The following is a 14796-nucleotide window of genomic DNA, read 5'->3' as shown; positions in this document are numbered from 1 at the left end:
TCTCAGATGGCACCACCCAAAAAAAGGGTAAAGCATGCCCATATCCCTCCCGTTCCCCCTGCCTTGCGCAGTCCTTCTCTGGGGTCAGAGCAGCCTTTGCTGGATCCACAGGGCTGTGAGCAGCCCGAGCAGCGTAACCCCATAGCTGCCATAAGGGAAGCGTAAACATGATCACTGCTAATCCCCAGCCCAGGCTCTGCTAAGCACACAGCTGATACAGCGGCTGCAACGCTGATTAGCAAACATCAGGGCAGCAGTTACCCTCTCCGCCTTCAGCCACCCACCACAGAGTCCTCCAACCCAACCACAGCCTACCTGTACATGAGGTGGGGCACTGAGGACATATATGACAGCGTTAGCCATATCTTCAGCTTTGAGACACTGGAAAGACAGGAAAGAGATTCTTCGTCAAAGGGCACCTCAGGAAGTTAACCACAAGATCATGTCTTTCCTACCCATCAATAATGAATTTCGACAGTGTCACTGGGGCATGTCAAAAAGATGCAAGCACGCAGGAAAAAAATAATCTGTTAAAAATTTAACAAAGGACATGTCTGGTGCTGATAATTCTCCATTTGCTGTGAATAATCTTACTACTGGCACAGTAATTCTGCCAGGTCAGGCATTGCCATCCTTATCAAAGATCACCAGAGAAGCACATGAAATCCTGTGTTAGCCACCTGCAAGACAACACCCTCTCACATTTCTTCTTCTGCAGGCATGTTTACTTATTGTATCTTCTCTTCAATAAAGAGGTCATAGCCTGCCAAATGTTAAAGCTGGCTGCTATTTATTTACAGGAACATAAAAATAAAAGGAAAAATATAGGGAATCAGAAACAGAACCTGAATGAAAATCTACGTAGTGTGTAAACATCAGTGCAAAAATCTGAGGTCTGAGTGCTGACACTTTGGGGATGCTGGTTACGTCCTGGAAAGCACTGGGCACTCTGCAGAACTAGTTCCTTATACTATTAGCCAGGAGAGAGACTGTTGAAGTATGATCAGAGCCCCTTCCCTCTGCTTCCATTTCTCCATGTCCTACCCGAATACTCTCATAGGTTGCAGCAGCTCTCTCAGGGTCATTATCATGAAGTTTAAAAGCAAATCCTGTTTCCACCAGTCCTGGAGATATACACTGGAAAAAAGCAGAGCACATCCTAATAGGATTTATAATTTCCCTTCAGTAAAAGAATTTAAAAAAAAAAAGAAAAAAAGAAAAAGAGAAAACTTTTTAGCACTGAAAAAGCCAAAAAACCCCACCCCCCTTTCTATCATTCTCCTTCTCCGCTCTTTTTCCAGGGGAATAGTTTAAGAGAGCAGGCTTTGCCTTAATGATTGTTGAGGCAGGTACCTCTGGGGAACTGCTGATGGGTGCTTCCCTCTCATGCCCCAAAGGGACAGAGAAGCAGAGAAAATGATGGAAAAGCTTGCAGTACAAATTAACTTCTGGACACATCACTTCTGAGATGCAAGCTCTGCATGAGAGCAAACAGCCCAACTGATTGCCTCCCTCTGCTGTCATGAGCTCCCCTCACTCCCAGACAAGCGACTTGCCTGCTTCGTGCACCCAAAAAGTTTATTCCCTGACACAGCTCATTGCTGCTGTGCCTTCTGCACCCCAGCCTCATTCTGCCTGGGAAAGAGAGGTGACCAGAGACAGTTGGCCACAAGACTTGAACGTTCCCAGCGCGCTGAGTACTATTTTTGCGTTTCCCTGCCTGTTTTCCAAAGGGAAAACCTCTGCCCCATAAAGCCTGCCAGCTCTCTACCACCCACAAAAGCAGGAGAGAGGAAGAGCGCCCACAGTACTCACTGTAGCTCGTATGTGAGTCTTTGCTTCTCTGAGTTCTTGCCTCAGCCCCTCTGTGAGGGCTGTAACTGCGTACTTGGTGGCACTGTAAAAATGCACCACCGACTGTGGTACAACGCTGTGGCCGTTCATGCTGAGGAGAGAGCAGAAAGGAAAGTGCTGAGAGGTGGGGAGGCAAGCAGAGTCCCAAGGAGGACCCAACAGGATATTCAAACCACCGTAATGAACACAGAAAGAGATGCTGACAGGGTGGCTACGTGAGGAATTCCCCTGTCCTGTGGGGAATGCGTACCACCAGAGGCTCCTCTCAACATAGCTGTTTTCTGGAGCTGGTCAAGAAGTTTCAATCTTCAACCTTGCACTATCACAAGTGATTGGTATTATCCTTTTCTCCCTGGTTTGGTCTTTCTTGCATTTAGACCAGCAGAGGTTAAAAAAAGTGGTTTGAAAATCAACCATCACAATCCTTGGAAAACGCCTCCTTGGGCACCATCAGCCCACTCCAAGGTTAAAGCTCCACCACTCGAATCCTCTCTCAGAGCCGGGGAGGAGGAAGCACATGTGGCTGATCCCACGTTCCCCCCTTGCGTACCTATTAATGTTAATAATATGCCCATCATCGATGTTTCTCTCTTTCATGGACTGGTAGGCCTCTCGGGTGCAGATACTCACAGCCATCACGTTGACCTGAGGGAAGAGAAAAGAAGAAGAAACTAAAGACCAGCAGCCCAGCCAGGCACCCTTTGACTTGCCCCTCGCACGCCCAAAGCCAAGGATGCAGGTTACAGTCCCCGACCCACGGCAATTCCTGCAAACACCAACAGAGGGAAATGCACATACACACACCGCACGCCTCGCCGCACACCCCACATCACGCTGCGACCACACTCGGGGCTGCAGCAACAAGGGGTTTGGGCAGGGGAGGCACAGTTTTGTGAGACAGCCTTGGCCTCTGCTAGAAATAAATGGACTTAATTGTTTTACAGACGAGTGAGGGTAGAGTGCAAGGTAAGGGAGAACAAACCCACTTCCCCACAGTCAGCACTCTGTCCAGGAGACAAAATTGTTTATTTTGTACAGCACTGAGCACACTGGAGTTTGGGCAGTTGATAGGACACTAACAGCAGGTAATTAGCTCAGCTAGTTAACGAGAAAATCCCCAGATATTCCCTGTCAGAGAGCCAGGCACTCAGAGCACCGCAAACCACACGGCCAGCAAAGAGCTTCCTGTGCACAAATCAAATGAAGCCAAAGATCACATCGTGCCATGGGGAGGGCCAGAGTAGGCAAGCAACCCTGTAGATATGAAAGCCACCGACCTGTCACACCGTCCATGGACATTTTCCTCAGCCTAACTGGATAAGCCAAGGAAGAAAGGACACGGCAATTTATCCAATCCTTTACGACAGGATCCAGAGCTTTCCAGGCTCTTGCTCTTTGGACCAGCACTGCCCAGCACACTGTGGCTCAGTGAAACTCAGTCGTATCACCTCCGCAATGTGCGACGGTTCATGCGCAGATGCCTTGAGCATTTGCTGACCATAAAACACAGAGTCAAAGTTTCCAGGAAGACGGAGGTATGGAAATTCCCCCAGCTGGAATACAAAGCACCCAGGGGTGTGTGCAGGACTGATGAGCAAGCCACCTCAGCAGCAGTGCTAACTGCTCAAGTTTACAGCAGTTTAGATTTGGAAGAGTGGCTGAAAGGTAGAAAGTGTCTGCTGAAGCCCTCTAGAAAGGATGCAACCATTTCAAGGCAGGACACACTGGCAAGTCCTACCTAACGGTACGTCACTCTGCTAACTAAATGAGCAGGCCAGACAAGTCTAAAAACACCACTGTGAACTAAATATCCAGGAAAAACGAAATTTCTGATGAATCAGAAGTCAGGTGCAACTCTAAATGGGAGGAGCAGCAGGAACAAGGCCATGTCAACAGTGAGCAAAGGATACGCGAGAGGGCTGGCTATCAATGCTGTGAAACCTATGAACAAGAATGAGGCGAGCTAAGTAGGACTTGCTAGCACAAAAGGACATGCGAGAGAGGAACATTAGTTTGGAGACCAGAAAGTAAGGGGCAGAAAGGGATGGATTCAAGAGATGTAATTACTGAGCAGCACACAAAGGACGAGTGGGGTCAGCTGAAGGATCTTTGGGTCACTGCTTTTGTCTTGGTTGTTATTTCTATTCATTACTAGAGGCCATCCTTACGAGTTTTTGTCTTAGTGATAGGTAAATAGCGTGCTTATCTGATGTCGGAGTACCCAGGCAACACAATAAGTAGAGTCATCATCCTCATCCAAGTGCACTTTGGTTGAGCACACAGTCACTGCCGGATATCTCAGTCACCATACCTGGAACTACAGAGATAAATTCCCTGGCACCAGGTTGAAGATTTACCTTGGCTGCGCAAGGAAGAAAGTCAGCAGACATGTCAGCAGAAGTGGCACTGTACAACCACCTCAGCGCTGGAGTGAAGCCCAGAGCACGCAGGGCACCTGAAGGCTTTTGGATTTCACACTAAGGTGGTCAAAGAAAGCAGGAGTAATCCGCTCCAGTCTGATATACTAATCAAGTGAGGAGCCAGACCTTTCAGATATGGATCTGGGCAACTGTTTGTATAAAAAGCCTTCGTGACAAGCAACATCCCTCCTTTCCTCCATGCCCCAGGGCGCCCTGAACCCACTGGGCACCGTGTCTTTCGCGCAGTAGCTCCCCGGCTCCACTCCATCTCCGTAGGCCACTAGAGGGTAACATCAGCCTAAAGCCTGAGACCCGGCTCCAACGCTGTGACTCACGCTGAGCAATGCTTCTTTGCGTGGGTAGAGTTACAACATTTTGACAACTACTGGCAAAGCAAGATACTAATCAACAGCCACATGGGAAAGTCCAGAGCCCATACGATAAGACACCCTGGTACAACAAAACAACTGGCTGGAAGGCAGCTGAGCTGGGATTGCCTCGCTGCCTTCTCCCAATAGCACCCACAGGATTTTTGGGTGAAATCCCATTTCAAAACATGGAACAGGCACTCAGGAACCTAAAAACATGTCTGGAAAATGAGCAAGTCTTACGGCTGTATCATTTCGAGAAACAGTCTAAGGCTGTTGTTACAAATATCCATGCAAGACATTTTTCAGCCTTGTTCCTATTTTAAGAACAAAAGGTTCAAAGGTCCCTTAGCAAAGGTGGCCAACAAATCTGCACTCTGCCTTTGCACAGCATGCTGCACAAGGCAGCATGTCTGTGACCGCCGCCTGTGTGTGCTAATGCAATAGAAACAATGAAGGCACATTTTCTAGTAATTAATGAGTTCCAATTGCCAGGTTGGGAGAATATGAAAGATCCTGTTCCTGGAAGCGCTGAGCATTTCACTTCCCAGAATCAGCCTTTTCTAAGGCAACAAAATGAGTATCCCAGCTCCTAAGTACACATAAAAATGCAGGTTACAGAAAACATATCTCTGCACAGATGGTATATAAAAGCAAGAAGAACAGAGCCTTGCCGGTCAATGAATAATGCCAAGAAGAATCAAACCCATTTAGTGTCTAGAGGAGCAAGAGGATGTGTGCTGCAGTCCTTTGTGCCCTGAACAGTGCAAATGGATAGTTCAGCTTGAATTCCTGGCTGTAAAGGTCAGTAGGCAAGATGTGAAGGAGCTGTTCAAATCCCAGAGCCTGGAGTCCATGTGTACACAGCACCCAGCCCCGGCTGCTCCAGCACGGATTGGGGACGACTGGAGGACTTTGCTCCAGCCTCATGTCAGGCACAACCTCACAAACAAGTAGAGAGAAAAGCGGGGAAGCTGTGAACCAAAAGACGACGGCCTCAGAACCTGCCTGTGATAACACGCTCCCTCCCTGGCACACGCTGAATTCGCTGGCTGGCAGTGCTGGGCGCTGCGCTGCTGTAAAGCAACGGAGAGGCGATTCCCAACACGAGACTCCTGCAGCCCCGGGAGATGCAGCTCCCCCTTGGGAACCAATACCAGACAATAAGGAACTGGAACATTAAAAAAGGGGAGGAATAAGTCAATGATAACATGATTTCGACTGTTAGATGTACAGCAAGAAATTTTATGGAATAGGTATATTGAGAGAGGAGTCTGGAAGGAGACAGAGCCTCAAAGGTCATAAAAAATGCATGAAAACCAAAGTCGATTTACCAAAGAGAAAAAAATGCCTTTAATTTAAGGCCCTAATGCCTCCTAAATCGATAGATCAATGGCTGTTTAGAAACTTCTCCTGCCTTCTTCTGCAGCCCAGAAGTACACTGAAACTCTCCAACAGCATCTCTCAAACTGTGCTGCTCACTAACACCTTTCTCCTAGGGACCTTTGGAAGAAGCCTCCCTCTCTGCTCCTGCCCAGCTCTGCAAAGCCCAGTGGCCCGTGAAAGGTGCTGGCAACCTTCCCCCATCCTGACCCTCCGAGAGCTTCAGAGCATGCAGGAGAAATGGGCCTGGCGAGTGTTTCCCTGGGGCTGGTGTGCCACAGCGGGGAGAGCTGTCACTGCAGATCCCTCCCCAAACCCCACTGCCACACAGGCGCCTGCACTGCCATGGCACGCTTGGAAAGCGAGATTTCCAAGCAGGGAGGTCACAGCCACAAAACTGGAGACACACAGCAAAGGGAAAAATGCTGAGCTATTTCTACCACTTACCAACAGGCTAAAAAGCAAAACCCAGGCTTGTCAGGCTGCCTAGGCTGAGGTGGGTGAAGCATTCGGCTCTAGAGGGTCCCAGGGCTTCACCTTCACATTAAAGGTGCAAGTGTTATTCAGACAATTACACACAAGCCATGAGCAAACGCACCAGCTGCTGGGAAGCTGGCGAGAGGAAAAAAAATCTGCCAGTATATGAAGAAAGCTTGGGTGTCTGTCTGTTCCCAGTGCTACAACAGCATTTTTGCCAAGCAAATGAGGGCAGATACTGCTGTACAGATCACCTCTGGGAATAAAATATTCCCCCAGCGTGGTTTCCTAACACTGCCCTTGTGGAGCCACCACCCTGCCTCTCCTCCCACCCCATCCATCACCCCGAAGCAGCTCCAAAGGGTGCACACAGCAGCACCCTCAAGGAGGGGGACCCCACAGGCTCCCAAAGCCCACGTCAGGCCACTGTAAATGCCAACACAGGAGACTCTCATACAGGACAATCCCCGTTCCAAAATCTTGCTCCCTAAAAGTGGTGGAAGGTGAGACAAAGGGAGCACTCCCACCTGAGCAGCCAGGGAAGGGAGCACAGAGAGGGGAAGGGCCTTCAGGTGGCAAAAGCCACGTGTATCCCCGAGCCTGTCCACCTTACAAAGAACAAAAGGTCAGAAGAACAAAGACAAACAAGCGCGAGGGACACACAGCATCCATAGAGGCATCCACACAAGACGCGATGACAGCAACCAGGACAAGGAGTTTACAAGGCGCAGGCGACCCGCAGGGCCAGGCCTGCGGCAAGACAAGGCTGGGAAGTGCCCTGCTTTACACCAGCTCAGCCTCAGCTACACTTCACTTAATTTTCTTTAAAGACTCCATGGCAACCGGGGACAGGGAGATGTGGCTGTGCAGTGACCCAGGCTGGGCAACCCACAAAAGCCTTGGCTGGGCAGACAAAGCTGAGCTGAGCTTGCTTTGGCTGCAGTCACAGCAGCCATCAGACTGGCCAAAATCCTAACAAGAACTTAATTAGCCAGGATATGGCAGCTCTTGCCCTGGCAGCAGGAGTCTGAGGCCTCGATGTGCCTCTCTGTTTCGCTTTACACAGCCCCTGATTCTGCTGCTGGACGAACAGCCACCGGCTGCCACAGGAGCCGACAGATCCCAGCTCATTCTGCTGTCAGATGTAGTAGCCCCGAGCCTACAGCTTCGAGCAGCTTTTCAAATAGACATGTCTTTTCCTTCACTAGGACAAGCCCTCACAGCTGCTGGAGGTGCTGCAAGGTTTACTCAAAGCCACAAATTCAACTCTTGTTCCTGTGAGGATGACGCTTTCATGTAGGTAGTACCGGAGGGGAAAATCACCTTGATGAAAAGCTCCTGTTTCAGCATCTCGCCGGCCAGAGCTGCAGGGAGGCCAGTACAAAAGGGCTGTTGCAAGGGCAGGCAAACTGGCCTGGGGTCCCGCAGCCGTGGCTGCCACTGGTATGTGCAGAAAAGGGCCATCGCATAATGACAAAAGGTGGTGAAGTCCCCAAAAGATGCATAGCAGCACCTCAGGACAGCAATACCCAGGGTGGATTGATGTGAACCAGGCAATTTCATATGCCGAACTGGGAGTTTGTACAAATGGTCCATGCCATTTACTAGCAGCTCTAACCAGATTATGGGCAGAAAATTAAGCTATAAAGACAAAAAGCATTACAGCTTTTTAAGCCAAAAAGAATCTGCCCATTTTACAACTCACTGCTACAACTAACAGGATTAGCTACAAAAGCCAGTGCTTGGCATTCAATTTCCTATTTTAATGAAGAAAAAAAAGTTAGGCTCATCACCCTTTAGAAAGCCATTGAGCTAAAAGAAAAAAATGCTACTGAACGTATTGAGTGTTTTCATACTCCACGGTGAAGGCATGTGGCTCAGCAGCGCATGATGTCTTTCCACTTCCCAAACAACAAACCCGGACCATGTCAGTGCTAGATGGGAAGCAGGTCCTCAGCTCTGCATGCGCGAAATAAGCAGATGGGGACAATGGTGCTGGTGGCCAAAAGAAATAAAAATCTAGCACAGTTCCTGCTCTCCCAGTGGCACTACTCACGTCTATCATCATCCGCCAGCCCTCCGTCTTCCCCGAGAGCAGGGGCTCGGGGCGAGCCAGCCCCGCATTGTTGATGCAGACATCGACGCCTTGATGGAGGGTCTTGATAGCGGAGAACATCGACAGGATCTCCTCTTCGTTGGAAAGATCGCACTTGTATGGGATGAGGGTCCCCGGATAGCCGGCACTCTGGCATTCAGCTGCCAATTTCTAGTGAAGAGAAAGGAAGGAAGAAAACAGCCATCAGCTTCCTCTCCTTGTGGAGCAGCTTATCCAGCCATTTGCTTAAAAACACACCCCAGGGCTAACAAAACACGGCAGCTTCCCAGCGAGCCCGTCTTAAGAGCAGGCACTAGGGAAGAATCATTGTAAATGCTAACTAAGAAAAAAGAAATATCAATATACATGAGAGTCTGAGCCCTTCAGCCTTTAAGTTATTAAACTTGAGGACGCACTCTGTGCTCATCCATCACCCCAGGCAATACAGGTCGAGGTGAGCAGGTGCTGGCAAAATACAAATAAATACTGCCGCGGCACCAGGCTGCAAGTCTGCCACACTGCCGCGCGGATAAAGGACACAGCAACCGCATGCCTGACAATTCCTCATTAGCCATTACCAACAGTTATTCCAAGCATCCAGATCTTTTATAAGACTAGATGATACAAAGCAAACGAAAGGCCAAGAGCTGCTGCTGGCCGCCTGTGTTAATGATGCGGCAGCCACCGCACCAAATCCTCTGGAGGATGCCCTTTACCCCCTGATGCTAATGAGAAGCAGCATCTCATCTCTGATGTGTCATATTAGCGACAGTGACAGCTTCCAGCGTGAGGCGGGAGCCACGTGATGTCTGGTTTCTGCGGAGAGATGGACTCTGGCTACAAACGTCCACCAAATCACTCGAACGCCATTGCCCGCGGTGGTTTCACCAACGTGACATTTCAGAGGGTGCAATAAAGCTGCTCTCCTGCCAGAGGCAGCTTTCCCACTCCTCCCAGCTCCTCCCTGCATACCAAGGACTACCATTCACAGCTGTTTGTAAAAGGAGGAGCGAGGCCCAGCTCAGGAGTCCCCTGGCTGGAAGCAGAGGACGCGGGACAGTGATTGCACATGAAGGCAGCTGCCAAACATCCCGGCACCAGCCGAGCACCTGGAGCTCACCCGGCCTCGGCCAGAAACAAGGACACGGGGAAGCTGGGCCACCAGCCACAGCACTCGAGACCATTCAAAACACCACCGGGAAGCTTGCACTGGAGGAATGCTGACTTTTTTTGCTTGCTATGAGGTACAGCATCACCTCCCAGACTGGCCAAGCTCCTCCGGGCCCTCCAGGAGGATGCGTGGAGAAATTCCCACGTTCTGGAGAAGGCAGATGCTGAAACCCGCCCCACCACCTGTACCGACATGGGGAGGAGCCTGGAGAGCCATGCTGGCCTCGGACACGGCTGCTCTAATGAAAGCGGTGACAAACCAGAGCATCGAAGGTGCCTTTCTCCCAGGGGAAGCTAGCGAGCCCCGGGGTCCCCTGTCCCTTTCACTTAGCAGAGCTGGTCTTTCGGTGGCTGCCGCAGGGGCAGACTTGCCCCCCAAAACACCCAGCATCAGTGACATTCGCAGAGTTTGTCAGCCAGCCTGATGTCCAAATTCTGAAATAAACATTAGACAAAAGAAAAAAAAAACATGGAAGATAAGGGGAAGTGGAAAGAAAAGAAAAAAAAAAATCAGAGACAGCACAGCACCTGCTCCCCCAGCGCAGGCTGGCAGGAGAGCTCGTGGGGCTGCATCAGTTCACAAACACCACGGGACCTGGCGAATGCCAAACCAAAGCACGGGCTCAGCTCCCATCCAGCTGGCCTCCAACGCCTGCCATCCCACAGATCAGATGCCAGCACGCCCAGGAAACCTGCAGGTTCTGATCCCTGAAATTTTGTTAGAATCGGCTCTCTGCTCCCCAGCCAGCACAACACAGGACGGCTGCGTGCCTCGGGGTAACAAGGAGGACTGGCAACTCCGTTAGATGCCACAAAGTCCAAAAAGGGGAAAAAAAAAAAATCCACCTGAAGATGTGAATTGGCTCCCAAGTACAAATCATAAAGTGTGCTCTTTGTCAGTGGCTTTTTCAGTGACTAACTTTTTCTTAGCCAAGTTTTACACACAGCAGGGCTGAGCACCCTCACTGGGAGAGGGACAGACAAGCCAGGACCTCCAAACCCCTCTCTGCACCCCAAGCACATTCATTTTAATTACTCTGGGGCAAGTGGCTCTGTTCGGTAAATGATTTTCAACCTTTCTCCATACCTAGGACCACCACAGAGGTGGGCCAAGTCCCTGAACAGTGAGTTTAAGCTTCTCTGATTTGCCTTTCACAGCAATCCACAGCTTTCACAGACCACAAGCCAAAACCAGCACAGGTCTAAGGGTCTGGTCCAGAAGCCGCTCTCCTTTCCGGGTACCGCTTCAGTGAAGGCATTGCAGTAACACAAGAATTATTATTATTGCTCTCACAGCAGCAAGTGAGAAGGGGACGGACATGCTGAGTTCAGCCCGGAGATCGATACATCCCAACAGCATCGCGCTCTCTGGAGAGCTCTGCTTGGGCTGAGCTAGACAATATTTCTGCCCTACAGAGAACAAAGGTGCCCCTGGGGCTGAATCGTACCTCCCCGTACCCTCCCGGGGCTGGCTGCACTTTGCTATACATGCAGTCTTGTTGATTATGTGCTGATAATAGTAGAAAAATATATACTTTTTAAAGATCAGAGTACACACTTGAGATTGAGAAAACAGTTGGAGGAAAAATCTGCAAGAGCAGCATTTAGGAAATTAAAAGCAGTATGAAGGGCTGCTGGAAGGTGCTAAACCACTCCCGGGATGGGGCCTTGTTCCTGCAAAGATACAGGAGGGAAAAATGGGCACGGGGCCCTCAGCCACATTCCTCATACCCTGGCACCAAGGTGACAGCTTCAGAGCTCTCTCCATCCCACTGCCCAAGCCTCCAGCACTCCATCCCATTCAATATTTGCTTGTAAAGTACCACGGCTCATGTCTGGCACTTTTTCATCCTAGTTCACCAGGTCATGGCCAGGACTATGGTCTTAATCTGCTCTTGGAAGAGGGCTGGTGTTCTGTCACCTCCTGCAATTGCCAGGCTGCAGTTACTTTGCTTGATCAAAAGCTGGGTTATCTTTCCAGCGGTGCCTCCAATTTCCACTGCTGGTGTCAGTGCTCGTTGCAGGTAAAGCCGCACGCTGTCTTTCCAAGTTAGCGTACTCGCACGGAGAAAGGAAAAGCAGGGACCCATCACGTCCCGAGGCTGAGCAGCATGGTGCATCCCAGAGCTGCAGGGAGGAAAGCTTACAGCTTGCGGCAGGAACCAGCTGAACTCGAATCAAGCAATGCCAATGGTTTTGAACGATGAGAAATACAAGCACAAGGGATCGGGATGAATCTCCCAAAAGTGGACTCATGCCAGGAGAGCTGGCTGGCTGGCTGGAAGAAGGGCCCATCAGCATAGACGGGAAAGGACAGACAAGCTCATCTACGGCCCAGAGGGAAACGCCGTGTTTAATATCTCCGCTTCCACGTTCAGCTGTCACTTTTCACTATTCGGTGAAACCTTTCACTGTTCAGTACAGCTCCTCGATGGAGGCAGACAGGGTCTAAACACCACGGGCTGCAGCACAGCAACCCAGACGAAGGAGCAGATGAAACAAGGGGTGCTCTGGACAGCAGTGGCTGTCATGGTGGAGCTGCCCATCCTGTTTTCCCAGTCAATCTCCTCAGCTTACGTCTTGGATACACCAACAGAAAGCTCCTTCTCACTCGGAGAAAGGCTTCTCTGCCACAACTGACCAGAGAAATCAAATATCTCTCAAGATCCTTCTTTTCCTGTCTGGTGTCTCGCTGCCTCAAACGAGGCTCAACATGGATCCTTTTATCTCTCAAGCTACACTTGTGTTAACAAATTCTCTTTGAAAATGAAGTGCCGAACACCGCTGACATCTAGGCAAAGCTGAACGTGCTTCAACCATCTACAGATAAAGAGTCGTCACAGGCTCTTCAAAGAAACATCAACTGTGGGCAAGTTTGCAAGAGAAGACTTATGTAAAGCAACTCTCTGAATTAGGGAGCTTGCAATATTTTTTCAGCGCATCCGTTAAGTCACTCAATTAATGCTCATTCCACTTTAAGCAAACCACATGCACAAGGAGGAAAAAGAAAAAGAAAAAAGCTGTTTTTCCAGATTTCATAAGCAACTTGAGCGTGACCATGTAACACAACACCAATACAGACGAGGGCCAGGGCACCTCCAGCAGCTGGAGATGAAGATTTGAAACAAGACCCGAGCATCGCTGTACCATACCGTTATCACTGGATGCTTGGAAATCAACAGCCAGGTGCTATAGCTCCTGGTACAAACTGGGATAATGCAACATAAAGAAGAAATAGATACCCTACGTGTTAAAACGTGTAAGCTAGAGCCATCCACTGCCATGGGTGCAAGCCCTCGCCCCTGTAATTCTGATACGCTGCCCAGCATGAACACAGTACCTGGCAAGTTCTGCAGCACCCATGAAAGACCAGCTGTCCACAAAGGGCACCTAAACTACTCGTGGGCCATAACGAGCCAAGACAGCAGTACGTACTAGATACACGGGCTGCAACGTGCCTCTTGCTTAGACACCAGTTTTTCCATTGACATCACAGTGATTTACCTCAGCTTCCAGTGGTGTTGCATGAATGAATGAGCAAATGGGAAAAACCACCTAGCGCCTACCTACGTGTAAGTTAGACAAAGAAGAATACCTGGCCGTGCTGTTTACTATATACTATTTAGTTGTCTGCTTTTAAAGGTCTAAAAGGATACCTCGCATTTACGGGACGTTTTTCATATGTTAAGAATACGTCAGTTCTCCCAAGAATGGGTTAATGCTCTTTGTGCGTAGGACACTTGGGAAGGGCACAGTGCCATGCATTTAGATTCGGTCTTGGTAAAACGGTTTCACAAAACTAATTGATACAAACATTTAAAGGGACTCTTAAGGGGAGGAAAAAAAAGAAGAGAGTCACATAGGGCTTTATTTGGCAAACCATCCTATTAACTTCAGACACATTTAGTTCAGAGAGATTAAAGCCAGAAGAAACCATTAGGTAATTTTTAATCTAACCTGCCATTCATCACAGGTACTTGCATCCTACTGATTTAGCTTATGCTTAAATACACAGCTGTACCAAGAAACCAACTGGAAAGAAACCAAAGTCACCCCAATTACTTTTGCTCTCTAAAGGAAATGAAGGAGAAAAATCCTAACGAACAGCATCACAGTTGTGAAAGAAAACTTGGGGCTTACAAATCCTTTCATTTTACTGATTGGCAAGTTTGAAGCTTCTTTTAATTAAGATTTAATACCAGTGCAACAGCATAATAGAGGAAGAGAGATACAGTGAATAAAGCACGATACTGGGGTTTATTTCCATAGTGTGCTCTGTGACCATGGGCAGGATTCAGAGCTGTTTCCCCATCTGTAAAATGGAGATAATCACACTGAGCCCCTTCCTAGAGCTGCCGGGTACCTGGGGCTTTTTGCCCGCGTATGATCCAAGGATGAGTATTACTTCACATTTCTTCCAGTTCCTTTTGCCTGGCTCCAGGTGCCTGAACAGGACCTCCATGGGAGCCTAAAAGGAGTTTTCAAATGAATAAAACAGTAAAGTGATTCTCTCTCCCTCTCGTGAGCTTCAAATTGATGCTTTTCACTGATGGTTTGCCAATTGCCGCTCCTCAGCTCAGATCCACGTCTGTTCCAGGACAGAAGGCAGAACGGTGGGGATGAAAAAGCTTGGAAAATAAGGTTTAAAAGGAAAAGCAAACGTACAGTACTCAGCTCGGGGCACCAATACCAAAACCTAGTACAGACGAAGAAGGACTAGCACCAGTTTCAGACCGTTTACCTGAAGTGCATCTCAAGTACAGGCTGCCTGGTCAGGGAGACTGAATTTTTCACATTGCTCCAGAAACCCACTACCTCTTGGCACAGGCAAAGGAAAAAAAAAGTGATCAAAACTTGGACAAAATTTAAGTCCCTGTATTTTTTTTCACCCTGTATCACACTAAATGTACTGACTTCACAGACCTTGCAAAGACTCACAGGTGGCACACAAAATCAGCACTCATATAATAAATAACGCAGAAAAATCAGATCTCATTTTGTGGAAGAGAAGGGAATAAAACCCTGGGGA

The 14796-nt window shown here is 49.0% G+C and overlaps 1 protein-coding gene across 1 annotated transcript in view; it reads right to left on the bottom strand.

Moving 5' to 3' along the window:
* The window catches only part of DHRS11 (dehydrogenase/reductase 11), a 28656-nt gene that overhangs the window by 4316 nt on the left and 9544 nt on the right, over positions 1–14796 (bottom strand). Inside the window, exons 2-6 of the mRNA XM_087751749.1 lie at positions 8559–8768; positions 2405–2499; positions 1816–1945; positions 1045–1137; positions 316–381 (exon numbers count right to left, since the gene is read on the bottom strand). Of these exons, the coding sequence (XP_087607875.1) occupies positions 316–381; positions 1045–1137; positions 1816–1945; positions 2405–2499; positions 8559–8768 (594 nt within the window). The remainder of the gene's footprint in view (positions 1–315; positions 382–1044; positions 1138–1815; positions 1946–2404; positions 2500–8558; positions 8769–14796) is intronic.

This window comes from Nipponia nippon, unplaced genomic scaffold (genome assembly GCF_047370975.1).
Source record: "Nipponia nippon isolate SJK-2023a ecotype South Korea unplaced genomic scaffold, ASM4737097v1 scaffold_15, whole genome shotgun sequence".
Lineage (NCBI taxonomy): Eukaryota > Metazoa > Chordata > Aves > Pelecaniformes > Threskiornithidae > Nipponia > Nipponia nippon.
The sequence above is the reverse complement of the archived record's forward strand: the minus strand, read 5'-3'. Positions and strand labels throughout refer to the sequence as shown.